The following is a 25,504-nucleotide window of genomic DNA, read 5'->3' as shown; positions in this document are numbered from 1 at the left end:
ATCTTTGCCATACTTACTTTTGCTATTTTGTCCCTCAATTCTTATTACAAGACTGGCCTATCTTTGCCATACTTACTTTTGCTATTTTGTCCTTTAATTGTTATCAAAAGACTGGCATATCCTTGCCATACTTACTTTTGCTATTTTGTACTTTAATTCTTATCGCAAGACTGGCCTATCTTTGACATACTTACTTTTGCTATTTTGTCCTTTCTTATCACAAGATTGGCCTATCTTTGCCATACTTTTGCTATTTTGTCCTTTAATTCTTATCTCGAGACTGACCTCTCTATCCCATACCTACGGGCCTTTGCCACTTTTTTCTTCAATTCCCACCACAAGACTGGCCTATCTATCTCTTACTTCCCTGCTATTTGTTTTGTCCTTCAGTTCTTATCTCAAGACTTACCTCTGTTCGAGGGCATCGTCTCGGATCTGTTCCCCGGGATTCAGCTGCCGAACCCTGAGCATGGGGTCCTGGAGGATGCCATCGTGGCCAACATCAGGCGTCTGGGACTGCAGCCCGTACCGTGGTTCATCGAGAAGATCATACAGGTAACCTTTTCATGTCGGCATGAATCTGACTGCTCTCGGCACTTTCAAATAGATCTTTCAATTCCCCGCTTTCCTCGTGACATTTTTTCTCTTTATTCGTCTCAACATCTTACTTTTTCGTCTCCTGTTACGTCTTGGTCTTCTTTTTTGTCATAATCACTATGTCCGGTGCTTGATTCGTGTCCAATCATGGTAAGTTATCGGGCCAATCTAGGGTGTCTCAAATACCTTACCTAAATATCTCTTCATTTTAATCGAATTATGAGATATTTGCATAGTACAGGGAGTATTGGGCTGGTTTTGGTATTTTTGATGAGAAATAGCGAGCTCGCACAGGAAAAGTCGTAAGTCCAGTGAACATAATTACAATAATCATCAACACATCATGGTCATCACCATCATTATCATCACCATCATCATCATGATCATCACCATCACCATCAACCACATTATCACCATCATCAACAACCACATCAACATCATAATCGACATCAAAATCATGCTTTATATTGCCCTCTCATATTGGCCGCTCTTTCAAGGTGAAGAAAAGCCCAGGAATTTCCAGCCGGGAGGGGGGTAAAATGCCCTTTTCCTTTATTAGTTACTGTATTTATTTTTTCCAGAGGGGTGTGGGGGGGTTATAACTCCGACCCCCTTTATTGGTGGTGTTGGTGGTGGGGGGTATGGATATTTGCTGGAACTACACATTGATGCTTTGTACCATTTGGTATTTTGCTACAATGACAAAATGGCGGCTGGCAGATATTCTTTAACCCTTGTCTGTCTAGATTTATGAGATGATGTTGGTTCGTCATGGGTTCATGATCGTGGGGGATCCCCTTGGCGGCAAGACTTCGGCTTGGAAAGTGCTTGCGGCGGCGCTCACGGAGATGGGAGACGATGAGTTCTCGGGAGAGTCACCGGTATGGACTTTAACGATAGATATATCCTCGGATGGGTTCGTGAGAGTCATCGGTATGGACTTTAACGATAGATATATCCTCGGATGGGGTTCGTGAGAGTCATCGGTATGGACTTTAACGATAGATATATCCTCGGATAGGTTTCGGGAGAGTCACCAGTATGGACTTTAACGATAGATATATTCTCGGAAAGAGTTCGGGAGAGTCACCGGTATGGACTTTAACGAAAGATATATCCTCGGGTGGGGTTCGGGAGAGTCACCATAATGGACTTTAGATATATCCTCGGGTGGGGTTCGGGAGAGTCACCATAATGGATTTTAACGATAGATATATTCTCGAATAGAGTTCGGGAGAGTCACCGTTTTGTACTTTTACGATAGATATATTCTCGGATAGAGTTCGGGGGATTCATCGGTATGGAATTTAACGTTAGATATATTCTCGGATAGAGTTAACTGTTGAATCCTAAGCGGTACAAATGATTAATTCAAGCAAGCTATTAATAAATCTAACATTAAATCATGTTAACCATACTAATTGAAAAGTCGTTTGTAGCTGATAGACTACGGAGAAGATGTGGAAGATGAAGATGAACAGAAAGACATGACTGTAAGCCGTCTCGTGTAAAACCTAGTTTTAAATAATAACTTGATGGCGGATAATCCATTGGAAGCTCTCTCGTAAATCACTAACGCTCTAATAATGTTATTGCCTATGCAGCGCACAATCTTTAGGACGCTCTAACACTAACGCACTAATTGATTGCCCTTATAGCACATACTCTTTAATTAGATGGTTTCTTGTAACAAATAAAGACGTCTGTAAATGCGCTCTAAATTCTACTAATACTCTGAACAAAGTCTTTAATGTATATTCAGAACCGTAGCACAACCATTGAGGGGGTGACTGCCGTATCGCTTGAAATGAAACGAGTCCCCTAAACTACAAGTAATCACACAGTAGTCTTTGTCCCGAAAGCATTCCTCTATGATAAATTGATATGGAATCTAAAAATGGGTAGGGGGATATAGATATATGCAAAAGTCAATGGCATAATGACACTCTTGTCTACTTTCTCACAGGTTTATTATCGCATCATCAACCCCAAGGCGGTGACGATGGGGCAATTGTACGGACGATTCGACCCAGTCTCCCATGAGTGGTCTGACGGTAGGCTTAGTGATAATGACAATTCCAATTCGGATGCCCGTTTGATAGTGTTCCCTCACGCCCATACAGCATCTCCCGTCAACGCCTATCTCCCTTTGTTCGAGTCTTGTCCGAGGCAAACATTTTTTGTGGACTTTTAATTTAATTTTCCTTTCTATAATAGAAGCCACTGTATTTGGAACTAAATTTAGTACCAGGTTTGAACTTGTGAAATCACCAATAGAAGCTCTTTAAGCAAAAAAAAAAAGAACGAGCCTTTGCTTGCAGAGAAAATTAAACTACTGAGATTCATATTATGTCTGCGTGGCATCGCTACTCCATTCTCCTTTTCTCGCCATAAAAAACCGTCTGAATCTGGAGAGGGAGGAGGCAAAGGCTATTTAATCACGGTTTTAATTGGTGTTTTGTAGGCGTCCTGGCGAACACGTTTCGTGAGCACGCCTCCTCCACATCACAAGACCGCAAGTGGATCGTGTTCGATGGGCCGGTTGACGCCGTGTGGATTGAAAACATGAATACCGTACTGGATGACAATAAGAAGGTCAATAGTCTCTTCTCTCCGCCCCTTCTGGCCACTTCTCTATCCTCTGTCTCATCCCCATTTCTTTCTTGCCCCTTCTGGCCTTTCTGTATCCTCTATCTCATCCCCTCATCTTTCTTGCCCCTTCCGGCCCCTTAACTATCCTATGTCTTTTATCTTGCCCTTTCCGGACCTTTCTCTCTCCTCTGACTTATCCCCTCCTCATTCTTGCCCCTTCCGGCCCCTCCTCTCTTCTCTGACCGGCCCCCTCCTATTTCTTGCCCCTTCCGGCCCCTCCTCTCTTCTCTGACCGTGCCCCTTCGGGCCCCACCTCTCTTCTCTGACCGGCCCCCTCCTATTTCTTGCCCCTTCGGGCCCCACCTCTCTTCTCTGATCGGCCCCCTCCTATTTCTTGCCCCTTCCGGCCCCAACTCTCTTCTCTGACCGGCCCCCTCCTATTTCTGGCCTCTTCCGGCCCCGTCCTCTCTTCCCTGTCCGGCCCGTCCTCTTTGTTGCCCTTTCCGGATATCTGAAATTTTGAAAGTGTCCATTGTATAAATGTTTCACAGTAATACTGTTAAACATATTTTATGTTACCTCTTGACTTTTCCTGCTTCTCTTTCGCCCTTTCCCTTGTAATTTTTTCCTTCTCCCTTACCTCCCTGTTTCCCTCGTTTAGCTTTGCCTGATGAGCGGTGAGATTATTCAGATGAGCAACAGACAAAACATGATCTTTGAGCCCCAAGACCTGGAGCAGGCGTCACCCGCCACCGTGAGCAGGTATGTATGGCGAGAAAAATCAAAGGCAACACAGGGAACCCGTGCGTTTAGCACAGGAAACCCAATCAACACAGGGAACCCGTGAGTATAACACTGGGAAACCAAGTAACACAGGAAGCCAGCACGAGTAACATGGGAAACGCAAGAAAGTAGCCCAGGAGAAGCGTACATTACCGAAACAGTCAGCATCGTAAGGCCGGGCAATGATATGCTGGCTTACATTACCGGATATTGTGAGAAGTTGATTATATATTTTTTTGCCCCTTCGCCACAAGCCCGTAGCCAGGATTTTGAGCGGGATGGTTCGTTTTTCCATTTTAGCGGACCATATTTCCGGTATACCCCTCCCCTCGCCTTATTACATTAGCCTTATTACATTAGGCATTAGGTTGAGGCTGTTGGCATCATACTGCACAAAACCCTTCGCTGGGGATGTTAATTACCATTTAATTTTTTGGTTCTCAATTTTAAAGGTGCGGTATGATTTACATGGAGCCTATTCGACTCGGAGTAGAGCCCTTGGTGACGTCATGGATGGAGAGTGAGTTTCCCGCCAACCTTTCACCTGCACACAGGGAGGCCATTCAGGTACAATTGACGTCACTACTGTCAAAACTGTCTACCATATATGGCAGTCACTTCACTTATATATAGATACAGTACACAAGATAATTTCACGTGCGAATAATACATGAATTTTACTGGGTAGGGTATGAAACGGCGGTCAGTCTATGTTTGTATAGCTTTGTAAGTGGCGTGGTTTAAGACATTGGCCCTCTTTACCCATGACGGCTGAAAAGCAAACCTATTGAGCTATAAAAAAGCAAGCGAATTTGCCCTAATGAGCCTTTGTCAGCCGCCATTTTTTCATTCTCTCCTAATATCTGTCCAATAGCTACCTTATTAGTTATCTTTATAAAGTGTGGAAAAGCATGCATTTCCATCGGCTGATTTGAGGGAGCTATTGGGATATTTTTTAATTGGATTTTGTAAATGAAGTATAAAATATGTCTTCCAATATTGAATAAAAACAAAAGCAAAGTTGTACCTCAGAAGTGCTCTCTCAAAGTGCGGTATGCCGGAGAACATGGACAAAACATGACCGCCACCATTCTATCCTGTCGCCCGTGGTGCACCATTACAAACAATGTCTTGATACACAGCTGATGTTCGACTGGCTCTTGCCTCCGAGTACAGACTTCGTCCTCAGGAACTGCGTCGGTTTCGTCAAGATGTCGCCCATGCACATGACGAAGGCAATGCTGACCTTATATGGAACTCTACTGGACGAGCTCAGGTGCTGCGCATGCGTGGAGAGATTTATTCATTTCTTGTTTGTTTATTATGGTGTCTACTATTTGCGTTTATCGAGAACGATTAACTTTGTGATACGCATACGTCGCGTTTGCGCTCTTATAATTCAGCATCAGGTACAAGGAGGGTGATTAGCTCCCTCCTAAAATGAAAGCAGCGCGCGCTTTTTTAAGCTTGCATCAAGCGAAGCGCACGCTGCATGACGGTTGTTTTCATGTTGAGTGCGCGCGCATGCTTATAGCTGCCTATTTGATTATATATATTTTTTTAAATCGAGACTTTAAGTACCCGTTTATAGGTTACACTGTTCTTATTTCTCATCTTTTAGAGAGGACCCTATCGAGTCTATGAAATCAGAGATAAATGAAGATTTTGAGGACGAAGAGTCCCAAGAGGAGAGGGGTGGGGCAGACGAGAAGCCCCCGCGGTCCGAGGCTGAGAACATGCAATGGCTTCAGTCACTGTTCCTGTTCTCGTTGTGCTGGTCCATTGGTGGTCACTTGGACAGAGATTCCAGAGAGAAGTTCAGTGACTTCATCAAGGTGCTGGTAGCGGGGACCAACAAACAACACCCAAGGTCAGCTCATTTTGAGTCTGTCTGTCTGTCTGTCTGTCTGTCTGTCTGTTTGTCCGTCCGTCCGTCTGTCTGTCTGTCTGTCTGTCTGTCTGTCTGTCTGTCTGTCCGTCCGTCCGTCCGTCCGTCCGTCCGTCCGTCCGTCCGTCCGTCCGTCCGTCCGTCCGTCTGTCTGTCTGCCTGTCTGTTTATTATTTGTCCTCCGTTTTGACCTCCGTTTGTCTGTCTCTTATATGTCATATATACATTTCAGACCTAACAACCTGAAGCTTCCTAAGAGTTATCAGTTCCCCGGAAAGGGTTTGATCTACGATTTCTTTTTTGACAAGTCGACATTCGGCACATGGCATCCGTGGGAGAAGAACGTTCCCGAGACCGAGATAACCGCGAATACCAAGGTAGAAATAGAACATTACCACTCTTAATCGCTCTGTGGTGATTCAGTAGCTGGGCTGGAAAATTTCCCGGTGCCGCCCATAGTCTTGAAACATGTTGGCTTACGATTCCCAGCAGTGTTGTTGTCAGAGCACCAAAACCGACGGTCTGTGATCACTTAATGAGGGGATTTTCTGTAGAACTTTAAACGATTGATACAAATTGATACAAAACGAACTAAGCAGGGGGATTTTTTTAAACATCCTTGAAAGTTAGTTTCTTGTTTGAATAGGTTGCACAGAAACATCTTTTGAGCAGAAAGGTTGGTGGATTTTTTATAAAGAGGAACAGTTAATGAGGACACTGAGGAGACTTCCAAACACGGAATTAATGCCCTTTATTTTGCATACATGGAGCTTTCTTTCATCGGGAATTTATGGCGAGCCATGGTTTAGTTTAACTGTATGGATTTTCACCTACCGTAAATGACCTAATAAACGCCCCCTATCTAAAGAACGCCTCTGATCTAATAAACGCCGCCCCAAAGCTTACAAGTTTGCAATGAACGCCCCTCTAATAAACGCCCCCCTCTATTAAACGCCCGCCCATCCTTCCCTTCCCCGCACCCTTCCCTGCCAGCTTAAAAACAAACGACATAGGAATACCGGAAATATAAATGGTAATTTAATTGCCATCTTGCTTAATCAACACCTGCTTTTGTTGGATTTATCATCCAGTGGCTAACTTTGCCTCGGTGAAATTTTGATTCTGGTTACAGGCCTGTTGGATTTGTTATATTTTCATAGTTTGTAAAGAACGCCTCTTTCTAACAAACGCCTCCTACCTAATGAACGTCCCCCTCGGACCATCGAAATTTAATAAACGCCCCGGGCGTTTATTAGGTCATTTACGGTACCCTCTTTTGCTTTCCGTAGCCAAATGAAGTGATGATAGCGACAACAGAGACAGTACGTCAGCAGTACTTTCTAGAACTGATGATAACACATGAGAAACCGCTCCTGCTGGTAGGGCCGACGGGGACCGGGAAGACCGCCATCACAAACCACTACGTGCTTAAAATGCCTTCCGACGGGTAAGAACCAATCAACATTAGCCATTGCGAATATCATTCTGGAATCCAGTCCTTGTTTGAGGTTTGTGTGGGACCTCTGATTTATTTCTACGTCCCTTATTATTATAGATACATCGCCAACTTTATGAACTTCTCGGCGCAGACGACAGCTAATCAGACCCAGGACCTCGTGCTCGCTAAACTAGACAGGTATATATCCAAGTGCCAGCACAACTCCGGGGGGGGGAGGCTAGTGTGCCCTTGCCCCCCCCCTCCCCTCCTGGTCTGAAATATTAACAGAAATGCATGGGTTTCGTCAGCTATTCCAAAGGCTTCCAGCCTGTACTTCTCCGTTCCTAAGGATAAGCAAGGGAGGAGGCTATGATGCAACCGCGGAGTTACCCCCGGCACATCTACTCCCGTTGAGAAATGCTATTTTCGCTCCAACTTTATCTATCCTTATGTCCATGTATTTGTTTGATTAGGCGGAAGCGTGGTACGTACGGTCCCCCACCTGGTAAGAAATGCATTGTGTTTGTCGACGATCTCAATATGCCTGCCAAAGAAAAGTATGGTGCCCAGCCTCCTATAGAGGTGCTTCGCCATTGGGCCGACCATGGATACTGGTTTGACAGGTTAGCAAAACAAGTTTTTATCCTTTTACTGAGATACATGGTCGCCTTCTGGAACTGTTGTATAACGGTTGTAATATTCCTTTGGCAAAAGGTAACCCACTTTGTAATACCTGACGCACTTTGTAATAAATTATGACGCCAGTTTATGAGCCAGTTGCCTCTGAGAGATACAAGTGCTTATCTGCGTTAGGGGGAATTAGTTAACACATCTAAGTTTGTTCGTGATTTATACTCGGTAATAACCTTGTAATTAACCTTATATTGATTCGAATTCCAGGAAAGACACGTCTATGCTCCACCTGGTAGACCTGTTACTGCTGGCCGCCATGGGGCCTCCTGGAGGGGGAAGAAATGAGATCACCCCTCGCTTCCTCTGCCACTTTAACGTGGTGTCCATTGACTCGTTCACCGTCGAGACTATGAAGAGTATCTTTTCCGTCATCATGGATTGGCACTTTAACCGGGGATTCGAAAATCAGCTGCGAAGGTTCTCAAAGGTACAGCAGGATTAATATTAGGGACCTTACGCAACGACGACGGCGACGTCATCAAGAACGGCGCACGCGCTCACGGATATTCCAAAACGACCTTTTACGTTCCTGACGGTGCGCCTAAAATGTGAAAATAGAGAAATGCCCGTTCTAGATTTGCCATCGCGGACGCCAACGCCCTTTTAAGCAATTTATGAGGTATTCGTTGCGTAAGGTCCCTATTGCCAGCTTGCAACAGATCTATCCCTTGCAGTTTAGCTTAGCTGAACAAATGGGTCTTAAGAGTCCACTTCTGCCGTTAATTTCAACCAACTACATCCATATAATTTTGACATGACAGTGAGCTTCTCCCATTTCAGATCATGATTACTGCAACGATCGAGATCTACACACAAGCCATCACCAGCTTCCTTCCCACCCCCTCCAAGTCACACTATGTGTTCAACTTGCGTGACTTTGCGCGTGTGGTACAGGGGATCTTACTTTTCCCAGGCCCGTGCGCAAGTGATGCCGGGAAGATCATGAGGCTCTGGGTACACGAAGTCTACCGAGTGTTTTACGACAGACTTGTTGACCAGGAAGACCGCCAGTGCTTCTTTGAGATGGTCAAGGTAATGTTATAAGACAGACTTGTTGGCCAGGAAGACCGCCCGTGCTTCTTTGAGATGGTCAAGGTAATGTTATAAGAGAGACTTGTTGGCCAGGAAGACCGCCCGTGCTTCTTTGAGATGGTCAAGGTAATGTTATAAGACAGACTTGTTGGCCAGGAAGACCGCCGTGTTTTTTTGAGATGGTCAAGGTAATGTTATAAGACAGACTTGTTGGCCAGGAAGACCGCCCGTGCTTCTTTGAGATGGTCAAGGTAATGTTATAAGACAGACTTGTTGGCCAGGAAGACCGCCCGTGCTTCTTTGAGATGGTCAAGGTAATGTTATAAGACAGACTTGTTGGCCAGGAAGACCGCCAGTGTTTTTTTGAGATGGTCAAGGTAATGTTATAAGACAGACTTGTTGGCCAGGAAGACCGCCCGTGTTTTTTTGAGATGGTCAAGGTAATGTTATAAGACAGACTTGTTGGCCAGGAAGACCGCCCGTGCTTCTTTGAGATGGTCAAGGTAATGTTATAAGACAGACTTGTTGGCCAGGAAGACCGCCCGTGTTTTTTTAAGATGGTCAAGGTAATGTTATAAGACAGGCTTGTTGGCCAGGAATACCGCCCGTGTTTTTTTGAGATGGTCAAGGTAATGTTATAAGACAGACTTGTTGGCCAGGAAGACCGCCCGTTTTTTTAAGATGGTCAAGGTAATGTTCTAAGACTGACTTGTTGGCCAGGAAGACCGCACGTGTTTTTTTGAGATGGTCAAAGTAATGTTATAAGACAGACTTGTTGGCCAGGAAGACCGCCCGTTTTTTTAAGATGGTCAAGGTAATGTTCTAAGACTGACTTGTTGGCCAGGAAGACCGCACGTGTTTTTTTGAGATGGTCAAAGTAATGTTATAAGACAGACTTGTTGGCCAGGAAGACCGCCCGTGTTCTTTGAGATGGTCAAGGTAATGTTATAATACAGACCTGTTGGCCAGGAAGACTGCCCGTGTTTTTTGAGATGGTCAAGGTAATGTTATAAGACAGACTTGTTGACCAGGAAGACCGCCCGTGTTTTTTTAAGATTGTCAAGGTAATGTTATAAGACAGGCTTGTTGGCCAGGAAGACCGCCCGTGTTTTTTTAAGATGGTCAAGGTAATGTTTTAAGACAGACTTGTTGGCCAGGAAGACCGCCCGTGTTTTTTTGAGATGGTCAAGGTAATGTTCTAAGACAGGCTTGTTGGCCAGGAAGACCGCCCGTGTTTTTTTGAGATGGTCAAGGTAATGTTTTAAGACAGACTTGTTGGCCAGGAAGACCGCCCGTGTTTTTTTGAGATGGTCAAGGTAATGTTCTAAGACAGGCTTGTTGGCCAGGAAGACCGCCAGTGCTTCTTCGAGATGGTCAAGGTAATGTTCTAAGACAGGCTTGTTGGCCAGGAAGACCGCCCGTGTTTTTTTAAGATGGTCAAGGTAATGTTCTAAGACAGACTTGTTGACCAGAAAGACCGTCAGTGCTTAATATGGTGAAGGTAAAGTTCATTGTTATCCCGTTACCAATGACATCGCTGATTTTGCTGCTTTTGCTGCTTACAGACTGTGTTGGCAAACGAGTTCAAGGAAAAGATCAATAACGTGTTCCAGCACCTGACACCACGCGGAGGGAATGTTACAGATGATAACCTGAGGAGGTAAGCCCAACAAGGGCGGTGTTCTGGGAACGGTGAGGCAAAAGGGGGGTGGGCGCCTGATGTCTGCAGGGAATGTCACCGATGGTTACTTGAAAGAAAAGGGTTTCTTGGGGGAGATGAGGGGAGGAAGAATCAAACGCCTCGCGGAAAAATCACTGATGTTGACGTAAATATATAAATCTCACCAAAGAAGGGTTTCGTTTAGGATATGGGGTGTGGGTATGGGTAGGATACCCCTTACGGTAGGGATATTGCAAATGTTCAAGGAGGAGATGAATGTCTAAAGAGAAGGGTCTTTTAGGAGGCCAAGGAGGGGTGTCTTGGAGGGGATAAGTGGAGAACAGTCGTCTCGAGGAAATATGTGCTAATACAATTATACTAATAACAAATATTCACAGAAGAACAAGGTGTCTTTGTCTTATTGCGTTTTCAGCCTGTTCTTTGGTGATTTTGTGGACCGTAAAGCCAACCCCCGACTTTACGACGAGATTCAAGACATGGAGCAACTCAGCGAGGTAAGACGGCGTCATTAGACTGCATCAGCATCAACTTGGCTGCTTGGCTAGACTTTAAGATGAATTTAAAATTTGAGACGATTTTAGCAAATAAGTAATGAACAGGTGGGGAAAGACGCGAAAAAGTTTCCGTCAAACTAAATAGCAAAATGACAGTTCAATTCGAATATCGAGTATGATTAGATCAAATTTTAAATATAATTTGATCAAGTCGCATTTGTACCTGAAGTTTTCAATGACGTTTACTCAGTGACCATATAATTACACTGCATACGAAATGTGCCAGGATAAAGTGATTAAACTTCCATTTTCTTCTTCAAGCGCGATCTCAGCGATCTTCCGTCAGGATAAAACCTCTGATTTGATCTCTCGAATCGAACAAATTAAAAAAAATGTCAGGCTGCCTGTTTTTCACGGTTTGTAGACTAGGCTTCATTCTTCCCGCACCCATCGCTAGCTACGTGCCAGGAACTTGAGAGTATTTGCAATTAAAATAACACTTTTAAGCAACATATCATGAAGCTAAATGGTAAAAAAATATGTACACTTTAGTAAGTAACTAAATAATAAAAAGGCATGATTTTTCTATTGAGCCGGAACCAGGCGCGTACCCAGGATTGGCTGATGGGGGGGGGGGGGGGGGATTCGCAATCATAGGTATAATATAGAAAACATTTTGGAAGATATTTGAACATTCCTTTAAAGGAAGTGACCCACTCTTTGGTCGCCAAGGGTGGGTGAAGGGCTTGCGCACCCCCCTGTGTACTACTTAGAAACAGTTTGAGCACACAACCTACCTAAACTGGCTTTTTCGGCATACGGCCTTGTCAAACCCCCTTCCTGGTAAGGGGGCAGCTGTGGTAGTGGGAAGGAGATGGCTGTGGTGGGGGATGGGGAGCTGTGGTAGTGGGAAGGAGATGGCTGTGGTGGGGAATGGGGAGCTGTGGTAGTGGGAAGGAGATGGCTGTGGTGGGGGATGGGGGGTTGTGGTAGTGGGAAGGAAATAGCTGTGGTGGGGGATGGGGAGTTGTGGTAATGGGAAGGAGATGGCTGTGGTGGGGGATGGGGAGCTGTGGTAGTGGGAAGGAGATGGCTGTGGTGGGGGATGGGGGGTTGTGGTAGTGGGAAGGAGATGGCTGTGGTGGGGGATGGGGAGCTGTGGTAATGGGAAGGAGATAGCTGTGGTGGGGGATGGGGAGCTGTGGTAATGGGAAGGAGATGGCTGTGGTGGGGGATGGGGAGCTGTGGTAGTGAGAAGGAGATGGCTGTGGTGGGGGATGGGGAGCTGTGGTAGTGGGAAGGAGATGGCTGTGGTGGGGGATGGGGAGCTGAGGTAGTGGGAAGGAGATGGCTGTGGTGGGGGATGGGGAGCTGTGGTAGTGGGAAGGAGATGGCTGTGGTGGGGGATGGGGGCTGTGGTAGTGGGAAGGAGATGGCTGTGGTGGGGGATGGGGAGCTGTGGTAGTGGGAAGGAGATGGCTGTGGTGGGGGATGGGGAGCTGAGGTAGTGGGAAGGAGATGGCTGTGGTGAGGGATGGGAGAGCTGTGGTAGTGGGAAGCAGATAGTCGTTGTGGAGGGTGGGGAGCTGTGTTAGTGGGAAGGAGATGGCTGTGGTGGGGGATGGGGAGCTGTGTTAGTGGGAAGGAGATGGCTGTGTTGGGGGATAAGAAGCTGTGGTAGTGGGAAGGAGATGGCTGTGGTGGGGGATGGGGAGCTGTGGTAGTGGGAAGGAGATGGCTGTGGTGGGGGATGGGGAGCTGTGGTAGTGGGAAGGAGATGGCTGTGGTGAGGGATAAGAAGCTGTGGTAGTGGGAAGGAGATAGCTGTGGTGGGTGATGGGGAGCTGTGTTAGTGGGAAGGAGATGGCTGTGGTGGGGGATAAGAAGCTGTGGTAGTGGGAAGGAGATGGCTGTGGTGGGGAATGGGGAGCTGTGGTAGTGGGAAGGAGGTGGCTGTGGTGGGGGATGGGGGGTTGTGGTAGTGGGAAGGAGATAGCTGTGGTGGAGGATAAGAAGCTGTGGTAGTGGGAAGGAGATGGCTGTGGTGGGGGATGGGAGCTGTGGTAATGGGGAGGAGATGGCTGTGGTGGGGGATAAGAAGCTGTGGTAGTGGGAAGGAGATGGCTGTGGTGGGGGATGGGAGCTGTGGTAATGGGGAGGAGATGGCTGTGGTGTGGGATAAGAAGCTGTTGTAGTGGGAAGGAGATGGCTGTGGTGGGGGATGGGAGCTGTGGTAGTGGGAAGCAGATAGTCGTTGTGGAGGGTGGGGAGCTGTGGTAATGGGAAGGAGATGGCTGTGGTGGGGGATGGGGAGCTGTGGTAATGGGAAGGAAATAGCTGTGGTGGGGGGGTGGGGAGCTGTGGTAATGGGAAGGAGATAGCTGTGGTGGAAGATGGGATGGTTGTGGTGGGGCTGGGGCAAGTTATGGTGGGAGGAGGGTGGCTGGTAGGTGGGGGAAAGGGGATAGCTGTGGTGTTGGTGGTTGTGGGAGAGCGGTTGGGGAATCTATTAAATTCATGAATCGGTACAAATTTATTGACACACTGAGTATTTACATTCAGGAGGTTGTGTTATTTAGGAAACCGATTACATGTATACAAAACAACAGCAAGTTTTAAGTTCTTATCCCCAGAGTACGAATCAACCTGTTACAAAATTCTTTAGAATATGTAAAATATATGATAGGGTTGAGAAGACTATTCAGAAACCCAACAAGCCCAAAGGAGCTCCGGAAAATGACGTCCTCGTAAGCTCCAACCGTTGTCGTACTGTTGACGCCCGTGTAAACGAACCATGGGAAGTAGGGCATAACAAACGCTACGATCAGGGTGACGAACATTTGAGAGTTCCTGAACCTCCAGGATTCAGATTTTAGATTTGAGTTTGACTCGGGCGCAACGCGATTTCTCTGACTCTTGTTCAGGAAATTGGTTACACGAAGAGAGACGAAGCTTAGCCCTATACAAGGTATTAGATACTGTACTAGGATAAATACTGCGATTACAGCCCTGGACGCTGGAACTGTTTTGTCATACCGACAGTTTAAAAAGTAATGATTTTCGTCAATCACTTCTGGAAGGATCTTGTAGGTGCTAACTAGCGCTAGGGTTGATCCTAAGCCTGCTATCCACGCTCCGACTATCAACCTCTTGACGACTCGCTTGGATGGAACAAGGAACGGGCGGAAAATGCATAGATAACGATCTACAGAGATAGCGATTAGGTTGTTCATGGTAATTATTGGAAGCGCGATCTGGGCTCCTCTAAGGGCTCTACAGATCCAGTGATTCGTAACAAAGTCTATCCATAATTCAGCATTGTTTAGGGGTATAGCTAGCACACTTGTGCACAGATCAGAAAATGCAAGACTCAGGACAAAGTAGTAAACGTGAGAGCGCCTGAATGCTGACTGGATGTTTGATCGATTCCTTGTAATAGTGAAATAGATGACGACTGCGTTGCTTGCAAAGGACAGCACGGCGATAATACAACCAATCACTGAGATCAGTTTTTTGGTGACATTGTCAAGAGGAGTGTGTACGTAGGATCGACTTGTGTTAAGGTCTCCACCATAGAATGTGTTGTTTATTGTGGTGTTCATCTGTATAGGGAAATAAATAACGAATTATAGTAAATATTCATTGGCGCTAATGAATAAAACTTTGTCAAAGCACATGTTGCTCAAATATGGTTTTGCCTAATTATGATTAAATAACTGATTACGTAACACCACATGGCCTCTTGACCCTAAGATGACTTACCATCAGTTTTGTTGTTTTTTTAATTTATTTTCACTACATTAAGCGTTAACTTGTTATTACAATAAGCGTTGAAAATTTATTACATTAAGCGTCAGCTGTTTTATTACATTAAGTGTTGATTTGTTATTACATTAAACGACAAATTTTATTACATTTAAGCGTTGATTTATTGTTCATACATTGAGCGTTACTATTACATTAAACGGCAAATTTTATTACATTTAAGCGATGATTTGTTCATACATTGAGCGTTACTATTACATTGAACGACAAATTTTATTACATTTAAGCGATGATTTATTGTTCATACATTGAGCGTTACTATAACATTAAGCGGCAAATTTTATAACATTAAGCTTTTCTAGTGTGTGTATGCCTTTAACAAAACAGTATTGCAAATTTTCGATGAAATGTGTTTTTAGATTTTGTTGAAATAAAATATGGCTAATCATCCGAAAACACCTACCAATATTCATTCAAAGCTCTTTTTTTAAATAAAAAAAGAAAATAAAAATAATCCAGACAGGATGCTATCTAGACTTTACTTACCCTGCCCTTGGAATTGCTCCCTGTTCTCTTACCCTTTCCGTCTGATAACCTCCTCTCGCCAGGAAAGCCAGCAGGAAAAGCAAGCGCGAATTGGGAATACGATTCTTAAACGGTAGAAAAGCTTAGCTCCGCCCACAAAAATGAAACAAAGAACAGGAACCAAATTATGGCGTACCGAGATGGAGAAGAGGGGGTTTGATAGTCTTTAAGGGCAAGCAGCCTTCTCTTCGTATTAAACAAGGCGATATTCTTTGCGCCGTCCTTCCCCCTTTGCTTTCTGTTTTGTCCCCCCCCTCGACGTCCATAACACCTGTAGTTATTGCTTGTCATTAACACATTTACGTGCACACTTTGTTTTGAGCCATAATTGCTATAGTACGTAATGATAGGGAAAACCACTATTTAGGAGAGCAAGTCAAAGTTATAAAATATAATTTTTAATAAAATATTTATTTCTAAAGAAAATAATCAAAATGAGTCTTGTTTATCGATTGAAAACAATTGAATTCTAATCATAAGAAGCGCTTTGTAAAATGTTGGAAGTCCTGCACTTAGAGGGCTCAAGTCGAATTTAAAAATTCGTGTTATTGTAGCGGCAATTTGACTTTGTAAAAACACCTGTATATAATACAGTGCTTTTACATTTGTATCCAATATCTTCGAGTTCTAGACATCCAATGTGTGACAAGATTGCAGAATCAGTTCGTTGGCCACATTTCCTTACCTTCACATATATAAGTAGATAACTTTATAAACCCGATTCCAAAAATCGGAATGGCAAAAATTCTTCTTGGCAAAATAATCGAATAAAAGTAATAAATGTTCATTCCAGCAACAAGAAATTTACACATCAATAAACAACACCAAACATCATTACGCCAATCACCAATCAATAGAATCAATAATGGCACAACTTTCCCACAATATCAATAAGTACAGACATTTAGTTTATTTTTTTTTATACATCAATCGCGTTAGATAATGATGAAACAATGTGTTAAGTTTGTTAGCCGTAAATCGGTTCCTTTTGGAAAATAATTCCCTTGCCAAATATACGAAACGTGGGAATATAAAATTAAACGCCCTTAAAGTCTTAGATAATGCTTGTGAAGGAACTTTTAAATAAATTAAAGGGTGCACCATGAAATATGTGAAATTGAATTTGACTATAGGATTCTATTGATATTGTATACTGAAAAAGACTAGAACACTAAAACGGCTCTTGCATACAAACAAGCCATCCTGAGGCCGTGGGCTTAATAGACGTACTTTAAGGCCCAAGCAGTAATGGGATACATTAAACTACTTGAGTCTTTCAACATGCATCAAAAGAACATAGTTTTTCGCCAAATCCAAGATTATTCTCCAAAAAACGGGAAAACGTCTTATGCGAATTTGTGATATATGGCTTAAATGATGATAAAATGATTATATTCCCATTAATTTTATACCATTCGTTTTCGGTTAAATAAACGTCCATAACCTTTAACAATGGATTTAATGGACTTTTCAAGCCGCGTTGAATTGTCATTAAACGATGTGTAAGCCGAAAACTCAGTGGCTTTGGTTAAAAGTTATAGAAGTTAAACAATGGTTTATTATTGTATAAGCACCTGTCACCGAATGAATAGGGTATGTTATCTTGCGTTTATTTTCCTTGAATTCCTATAATCAAGCGACTTCTGATAAACCTATTTCAAATAAGTCTGCACTCGACAGCCGGTGTAGCATAACCAGCAGTGCTTCATGGGTATCAACTAAATAAGCGTTATAAAATATATAAAATAAATCCAAGCTAGAATTATTGTTCGTATTCTTATGAAAATTTACCCTGGTCCCAGAGCCTCGAGCGTCTACCTATTCAGTGGCCAGCGAGTCACTAAATAAAAAGACGTTTGAGGCTCTGGAACCAGGGTATATGAAAATTCACATGGCCTTCAAATACCAGGTTTCAGCTATTTAAAAAATGATTCACATAAGAAGGAAAGCAAAGATAATAGGACTGTTTTAAAACGGTATTTGAAATATGTGTATATATATAATAATAATAATAATAATAATAATAATAATAATAATAATAATAATAATAATAATAATAATAATAATAATAATGATTTTAATATTTATATAGTGCATTTTCCATATGCCTAAATGCACTTTACAATTTAAAAAATAAGATACATATAAAAAAATATCATACCATCTAAAAATACCTCCAAAGACGATAAAAGTGTAGTTATAAATATGTAAAGAGAATATGACTAAGTATAAGCAATGTTAAAAGTATAACTATAAATATATAAAGAGATTATGACTAAATATAAGCAATGTTAAAAGTGTAACTATAAATATATAAAGAGATTATGACTAAACTTAAGCAATGTTAAAAGTGTAACTATAAATATATAAAGAGATTATGACTAAACTTAAGCAATGTTAAAAGTGTAACTATAAATATATAAAGAGATTATGACTAAACTTAAGCAATGTTAAAAGTGTAACTATAAATATATAAAGAGATTATGACTAAACTTAAGCAATGTTAAAAGTGTAACTATAAATATATAAAGAGATTATGACTAAACTTAAGCAATGTTAAAAGTGTAACTATAAATATATAAAGAGATTATGACTAAACTTAAGCAATGTTAAAAGTGTAACTATAAATATATAAAGAGATTATGACTAAACTTAAGCAATGTTAAAAGTGTAACTATAAATATATAAAGAGATTATGACTAAACTTAAGCAATGTTAAAAGTGTAACTATAAATATATAAAGAGATTATGACTAAACTTAAGCAATGTTAAAAGTGTAACTATAAATATATAAAGAGATTATGACTAAACATAAGCAATGTTAAAAGTGTAACTATAAATATATAAAGAGATTATGACTAAATATAAGCAATGTTAAAAGTGTAACTATAAATATATAAAGAGATTATGACTAAACTTAAGCAATGTTAAAAGTGTAACTATAAATATATAAAGAGATTATGACTAAACTTAAGCAATGTTAAAAGTGTAACTATAAATATATAAAGAGATTATGACTAAACTTAAGCAATGTTAAAAGTGTAACTATAAATATATAAAGAGATTATGACTAAACTTAAGCAATGTTAAAAGTGTAACTATAAATATATAAAGAGATTATGACTAAACTTAAGCAATGTTAAAAGTGTAACTATAAATATATAAAGAGATTATGACTAAACTTAAGCAATGTTAAAAGTGTAACTATAAATATATAAAGAGATTATGACTAAACATAAGCAATGTTAAAAGTGTAACTATAAATATATAAAGAGATTATGACTAAATATAAGCAATGTTAAAAGTGTAACTATAAATATATAAAGAGATTATGACTAAATTTAAGCAATGTTAAAAGTGTAACTATAAATATATAAAGAGATTATGACTAAACTTAAGCAATGTTAAAAGTGTAACTATAAATATATAAAGAGATTATGACTAAACTTAAGCAATGTTAAAAGTGTAACTATAAATATATAAAGAGATTATGACTAAACTTAAGCAATGTTAAAAGTGTAACTATAAATATATAAAGAGATTATGACTAAACTTAAGCAATGTTAAAAGTGTAACTATAAATATATAAAGAGATTATGACTAAATATAAGCAATGTTAAAAGTGTAACTATAAATATATAAAGAGATTATGACTAAACTTAAGCAATGTTAAAAGTGTAACTATAAATATATAAAGAGATTATGACTAAACATAAGCAATGTTAAACGTGTAACTATAAATATATAAAGAGATTATGACTAAACATAAGCAATGTTAAAAGTGTAACTATAAATATATAAAGAGATTATGACTAAACTTAAGCAGTCTATGTCCACTTGAGGCTGCACTCGAAGACTCGTAATCCACAGTGCTTCCAGGTAACAAAATAAATAAGCAAATAAGCGTAAATATCCTGAAATTTGTTTTTAATCCTGAGGATTATTTTTGATTTACAAAGTTGTGTTGAGTTATCGGTCTTATCACTAGCACACGAGCCATGGGTCATTATGTTATCCAATAGAATTTCTGCTGATAACAGGTTTAGTAATTCAAGGTCCAACATTTCCACTGAAAATTGGAAATAAAGTTTCCACAAGTTATGTGCATCAAATATTGTCCAGTGTTTTATGCTTTTACTTGCAGTGGTGACTATTGCCATGGAAACCATTAATCGACACTCAAGACATAAATCAATAACTTTAATCACCCTTTTTTTCACTTGGTTTCCGAGGATGTAAGTTTGATGGAACAAAAGCAGCTGTCCACGTTCATTTGTCTTCGGAGACTCAACGTTTTGAACAAAATAAATATTTGGGTTTACCAATCGTTAAAAACCAAGTGTTGACGTATTTTCTGTGAATGTTTGGAAGTCTGTTTTGGTAGAATAAAGCCCAGTCACCAATGGAATTGTTTCAAAAGTGCGTGCGTTTTCGCTCTATTCTATGAAAAATAAAGGGTAAAGCTCTTGGAGAGCTGTAAGAAAGCTCTCGCTATCTATTCTAAAACTAAATGCTAAGTTTCACAATCGTTCGTCAAGTGTCGGAGTGCTCGCTCACCAAGTACCTACCTGAGGACCATTTGCTGACCATCGAAATACTTGACACCAAGGGCTCATAGTTACGCAACGACGACGGCGTCGCGGCGGCTAAGAGAACGTGACCAAAAAAGTGCTTTTATACTTTGCGCTGAATCCTAAAGGCTGATTTGCCAGGCCTAATAGAATCTATATTTCTAGCCTATCAGAACCTTATTTCTACTTCTTCCATAGCGAACAATTAAGTCTTTTTTACAGCACACACGGCCCAGTCCTCGCTCTACACTATGAAACTTAGAGTTTGATCCGAACAAGTTAGGTTTGACCGAGTCAAAATTGAAGCAGGCAATTTTTTTGCATAAAATGTTACAAAGATATAGAAAAAGAAAATACTCAAAAATTATCCCTGGGTAAGAGTTTAAATCATAGCGGTTTAAGAACCTAACCAAATCTAATTTGCATTCGAAAAATAATAATCCTAGATGTTATAGAGTTCTTCTGTCTTGAGTTATTTCTTATTCAGTATTGCAAAATTATTTGTTTCTTTTTTTCCAAGTAAGTTAATAATGAGCAAAGAGCGATTTTAGCGCAACAGCAAGTTCGGCTCAGTACGAAAAATTAATCTTGTTGCGCTTTTTTTTCTTTTTATTATTAACCTACAAAAAACCTAAGGGCTAACCACAACAAAATAGGCTCAAGGCTTTACTTTTGTGCTACTTTTTCATAGGTGATGGAAATCTACCTGGATGACTACAACATCTCTTCTAAAGCCCCAATGGACTTAGTCATGTTCCGCTTTGCTATCGAGCATGTCTCGCGGATCTGTCGCGTACTCAGACAACCAAATGGACATGCCTTACTTGTAGGTGAGTATTCGGTAAACACTCGGTGCTATTCGGGAATTGCCCGGTGCTATTTCGCTTTGCTATCGAGCATGTCTCAAGGATCTGTCGCGTACTCAGACAACCAAATGGACATGCCTTACTTGTCGGTGAGTACTCGGTAAACACTCGGTGCTATTCGGGAATGGCCCGGTGCTATTTCGCTTTTCTATCGAGCATGTCTCGAGGATCTGTCGCGTACTCAGACAACCAAATGGACATACCTTGCTCGTCGGTGAGTATTCGGTAAACACTCGGTGTTTTTTGGGAATTATATCTTGTTAAACTGAAATTAAAATTGCCTAATGTTTATATGATTATGATTTGTTTTTTGTACATTGTCTTACGAATCAAGATCGTAATATGAGTATCTGCCAGCTGTCGGTTTATCCTAGCAAAATACCAAGAGTGACAAAGCATCCTTTTCCATCGTCTTATTTAGGGAGGCTGCGATATTTTAGATTGAATTGGCATATTAAGTCCAACAAACTTTGTTTTAGATGGTTATTTTGAGATTTCTTAGCCACTATGAAATCAAAACAACAACAAAGGTGTGACTGACTATTTCGAGATTTCTTAGCCACTATGAAATAAAAACAATAACAAAGGTGTGACTGACTAGGGGGCCCTTTGTGATTTGTCTCAAAGTCGCCCTTGTATTGTCATTCATCTCAAGGTATCGGTGGATCCGGTCGAGCTAGTGCCACCAAGCTTGCAGCCTTCATGTCGGACTACGAGCTGTTCCAGATCGAGATCGCCAAGACGTACACTTTCATGGACTGGCGAGAGGACGTTAAGCGCATGCTCAGAAGGGCTGGCGACGAAGACGTGTCTACCGTGTTCTTGTTTGGGGATCACCAGATCAAGGTACACATGTGATGACATCATCGTCATCATTGGCATCATCATTTTCTGCATCATCATCATCACCACATCAATAGCATTTTCTTCGTCGTCGTCATCATCATCATAATGTTAATAATCTTTAGTATAGTTAAAATATCATAGTAATCGTTATCACCACAGCAACCACCACTATCATCATCATCATCACATCATCATTATCAATATAATCATGAAAACAGGAACCACGGTTATTCTCGCAGTCGATTCAGTCATTATTATCATCAGCATTGTTAACATTACCTGGCGAAGAGCGTTAAGAACGTTGCTATATCCAAATCTATTTTTTCCCACAGGACGAAGCATTTCTTGAAGACATCAACATGATCCTGAATACGGGTGACGTGCCGAACATCTACGAGCACGACGAGAAAGCCGAGATTATAGAAAAGGTTAGTCATCCCTGCTACCCGGTATTTATCGGGACTGACCCGGTACGGATCGTGTCTGACTCGCTATCAATCGGAACTGAATCGGTAATATTCGGGACTGCCTCGGTATAAATCGGGAGTGATTCGTTACTATTCAAGAACGACTCGGCATTTTTGGGCTTGACTTGATACCTATCGTTTACTTACCTGTACTATTTCGGGCTGACTCTGTATTATTCGGAAGCGACTCGGTAACTTTCGGGACTGTGCAAACCTTGCTCATCTTACTGTGTGTTGTACAGATGCAGTCGATCGTCCAGGAGCGCAACCTCAAAGTGGATTCCAGTCCTCTCGCCATGTACAACTTCTTCATCGAGCGCGTGCGCAGAAACCTCCACGTGGTACTCGCCATGAGCCCTATCGGCGACGCCTTCAGGAATCGACTGCGCATGTTCCCTTCTCTCATCAATTGCTGTACAATCGACTGGTTTCAGGTACAGTTAGAATTGAGGGGGGGGGGGGGGGGAGGAGCAGAAAGTCATGGTCTAATTTGGTAGAGAAAGAAAATAGTGATAACGTTTGAAATTGGAAAGGAACGAATATTTAGAACGGCATGGCGTCTATCCGGAGGCCGACTATTCTCAAGAATTTCGACAATAATGAAATATTGTTAAAACATACATTCACCTTTGAATTTGACAAACGTTTTGACTTTCGCTGCCTACAAAACTGGCAGCAAAAATTCATGGCTATGGTTCACATTGTGTGCTTGTTTGTTTAGGCGTGGCCAGAAGACGCCCTTGAGATGGTGGCCAACAAGTTCCTGGACGAGGTGGAAATGTCCAGGGAGGTCCGACAGGAGTGTGTGTCCATGTGCAAGCACTTCCATCAGAGCGTCCGATCAATCTCCGAGAGGTTAGCACGAGGTTATGTTCACGTGATCATAACGCTGAGGTCTTATTGGCTCAACCTACAACTTTTTACTATTGATTATAATTATGGTCACGTATGGCACGAAGCTTTCCTGTACGAGCTTTACGAAAATTTCCATAAACAGGTTGGATCTGATAGACATGATTAAACATCTCGGCCTTACCTATTCTTACTACAATCAGACCCGTCTGAAGATTTGAAATGAGTTTGAACGGTCAGTCGTGTTTCCACAATTATTTGCCATGTTTTTTTAAACGTTTGATTTAGCAAAGAATAAATTTGAGAACTTCATAGACCATAGACTTCAATAGCACATAGTTTAAATCAGTCCTGCCAGGAAAAGAAAAGCTCATAGACTTTATCTTATGCAATTGTCTCTTAGATACTTCGCGATCCTACGACGTCATAACTACGTCACACCTACGTCATACCTTGAGCTCATCAAGACTTTCAAGTCTCTGCTGGAGAAGAAAAGGCTTCAGATTCTCACCATGAAGAGCCGCTACCTGAAAGGGCTTGACAAACTCGACTTCGCCTCACAGCAGGTGATATTATGATGCTTGAAATAAGGGTAGTGGCCACGCGTGCTAACACATGGCCACTTAGATAAGGATTTTAGAAAGCTGGTCAATAAGGGAGACTCACTGTTTTGATTGCTGGCACAAACTTTATAACTGATTTCTTTGCCACGCTGGTGGCAAGTGACGTTGATACCAATCAGATAGCATCGCATCCTTACTTCACAAAACTGTCAAGGTGGCCACGATAACGCGCGTCGTATGAGATAGCACGTTTCTCGCATCTTTATTGGCTTACTTAACAAACCTTTCAAGGTGGCCACGGTAGCGCGCGTCGTATCAGATAGCATGTTCTCGCATCTTTATTGGCTTACTTAACAAACCTTTCAAGGTGGCCACGGTAGCGCGCGTCGTATCAGATAGCATGTTCTCGCATCCTTATTGGCTTACTTCACAAAACTATAACGTGGGTCGCACTGTAAATGGTCAGATTCTCGACCTGATGTAGGTCACGGGCCCTAGTCAGCGGCACATTTTTATTGTTTTATTTAATATTAAGACAATTTTATAGGAAATCTCAAAATAATCGCAAAAGAAGAATTTTTATACTTCATTTAAACAATCGATCAAATACGTCGCAATTCCTTTCCAAATTCGCCGTTGGGAGTGGATACTTTCTAACGCTTGGTATTTTGCGGGGATGACAAAATAGCGGCTGACAGAGTCTCTGAGGATTCTAATTGTAATCTGTTTGTTCTTGCAGGTGGCCATCATGCAGCAGGAACTCCAAGAGTTACAACCGGAGCTTATCCAGACGAGCAAAGAGACAGAAGATCTCATCAAAATTATCGCCGAGGAGACGCTAGAAGTCGAGGACAAAAAGCGGGTATGGAACAATTGATGACTGTCAATGATATTTTGTTAAGTTTTGCTATCTACAGTGGCGGATTCAGGGTAGAGTCCTGAGGGGCTTACTCCCTTTTTCGGAAGTTCTGAAATTTCAGAAGATATATATGGGATTGAGATAAAATCTTGCGGTCGTGTTTTTTTGCTATTGCTGTTATTAATTCTCCATTTCCATGCCTGTTCTACCCATATTCCTCGTTCTGTTTTTATCATGTTAACTCATCATCTTAATACTCCATAGATTGTACAAGCTGACGAGGAAGAGGCTAATAAGGCTGCCAAAGAGTCACAGGCTATGAAGGTAAGATTCAACAAGGCCCACATGGACCGCTATGAAGGTAAGATTCAACAGGGCCCACATGTACCGCTATGAAGGTAAGATTCAACAAAGCCCACGTGGACCGCTATGAAAGCAAGATTCAACAGGGCCCACATGGACCGCTATGAAGGTATGATTCAACAGGGCCCACATGGACCGCTATGAAGGTATGATTCAACAGGGCCCACATGGACCGCTATGAAGGTAAGATTCAACAAAGCCCACGTGGACCGCTATGAAGGTAAGATTCAACAAAGCCCACATGGACCGCTATGAAGGTAAGATTCAACAGGGCCCACACGGACCGCTATGAAAGTATGATTCAACAGGGCCCTGAATAATTGGATACATTGAACTTGATATAACGATATGGCAAGGGATCGAACAAATTGCATCGTTATATCAGGAAAGTCAAAGTGATCCCCCATATGTTTTATGGTCGGCAGGAACAATAATCAATATTTTTATATCAAATCAAAATTATTATTATATGGAGGCGCCACTGCAGTGTGAATCCCGTTCCCGGTCCCGGTTACCAAAATCCCGTTTCCCGGCCTTAAAATTAAGGGCAAATCCTCAGGATGTTGTGT

General features: G+C 41.8%; 1 protein-coding gene across 5 annotated transcripts in view; it reads left to right on the top strand.

The window, feature by feature from the left end:
• The window catches only part of LOC5521996 (dynein axonemal heavy chain 3-like), an 85,438-nt gene that overhangs the window by 31,418 nt on the left and 28,516 nt on the right, over positions 1-25,504 (top strand). For 4 of the 5 annotated variants that reach the window (XR_007314052.1, XM_048733821.1, XM_048733819.1 and 1 more), the window contains 25 exons: positions 391-555; positions 1,344-1,478; positions 2,037-2,090; positions 2,564-2,651; positions 3,062-3,192; positions 3,851-3,951; positions 4,425-4,539; positions 5,115-5,248; positions 5,594-5,842; positions 6,093-6,237; positions 7,150-7,307; positions 7,416-7,496; positions 7,772-7,921; positions 8,199-8,418; positions 8,772-9,023; positions 10,589-10,683; positions 11,117-11,198; positions 20,811-20,949; positions 21,641-21,831; positions 22,164-22,259; positions 22,541-22,732; positions 23,020-23,153; positions 23,554-23,716; positions 24,453-24,575; positions 24,837-24,896. Coding sequence is in view for 4 of the 5 variants with exons in the window: in XM_048733821.1 (XP_048589778.1) it covers positions 391-555; positions 1,344-1,478; positions 2,037-2,090; positions 2,564-2,651; positions 3,062-3,192; positions 3,851-3,951; positions 4,425-4,539; positions 5,115-5,248; positions 5,594-5,842; positions 6,093-6,237; positions 7,150-7,307; positions 7,416-7,496; positions 7,772-7,921; positions 8,199-8,418; positions 8,772-9,023; positions 10,589-10,683; positions 11,117-11,198; positions 20,811-20,949; positions 21,641-21,831; positions 22,164-22,259; positions 22,541-22,732; positions 23,020-23,153; positions 23,554-23,716; positions 24,453-24,575; positions 24,837-24,896 (3,453 nt within the window). In the remaining variant the exon portion in view is untranslated. The remainder of the gene's footprint in view (positions 1-390; positions 556-1,343; positions 1,479-2,036; positions 2,091-2,563; positions 2,652-3,061; positions 3,193-3,850; positions 3,952-4,424; positions 4,540-5,114; positions 5,249-5,593; positions 5,843-6,092; positions 6,238-7,149; positions 7,308-7,415; positions 7,497-7,771; positions 7,922-8,198; positions 8,419-8,771; positions 9,024-10,588; positions 10,684-11,116; positions 11,199-20,810; positions 20,950-21,640; positions 21,832-22,163; positions 22,260-22,540; positions 22,733-23,019; positions 23,154-23,553; positions 23,717-24,452; positions 24,576-24,836; positions 24,897-25,504) is intronic. The other variant, XM_048733820.1, reaches the window with a different exon arrangement.

The sequence above is a fragment of the Nematostella vectensis genome, chromosome 10, assembly GCF_932526225.1.
Source record: "Nematostella vectensis chromosome 10, jaNemVect1.1, whole genome shotgun sequence".
Taxonomy (NCBI): domain Eukaryota; kingdom Metazoa; phylum Cnidaria; class Anthozoa; order Actiniaria; family Edwardsiidae; genus Nematostella; species Nematostella vectensis.
Note: the sequence above shows the minus strand (reverse complement) of the source record. Positions and strands in the feature narration are given on the sequence as shown.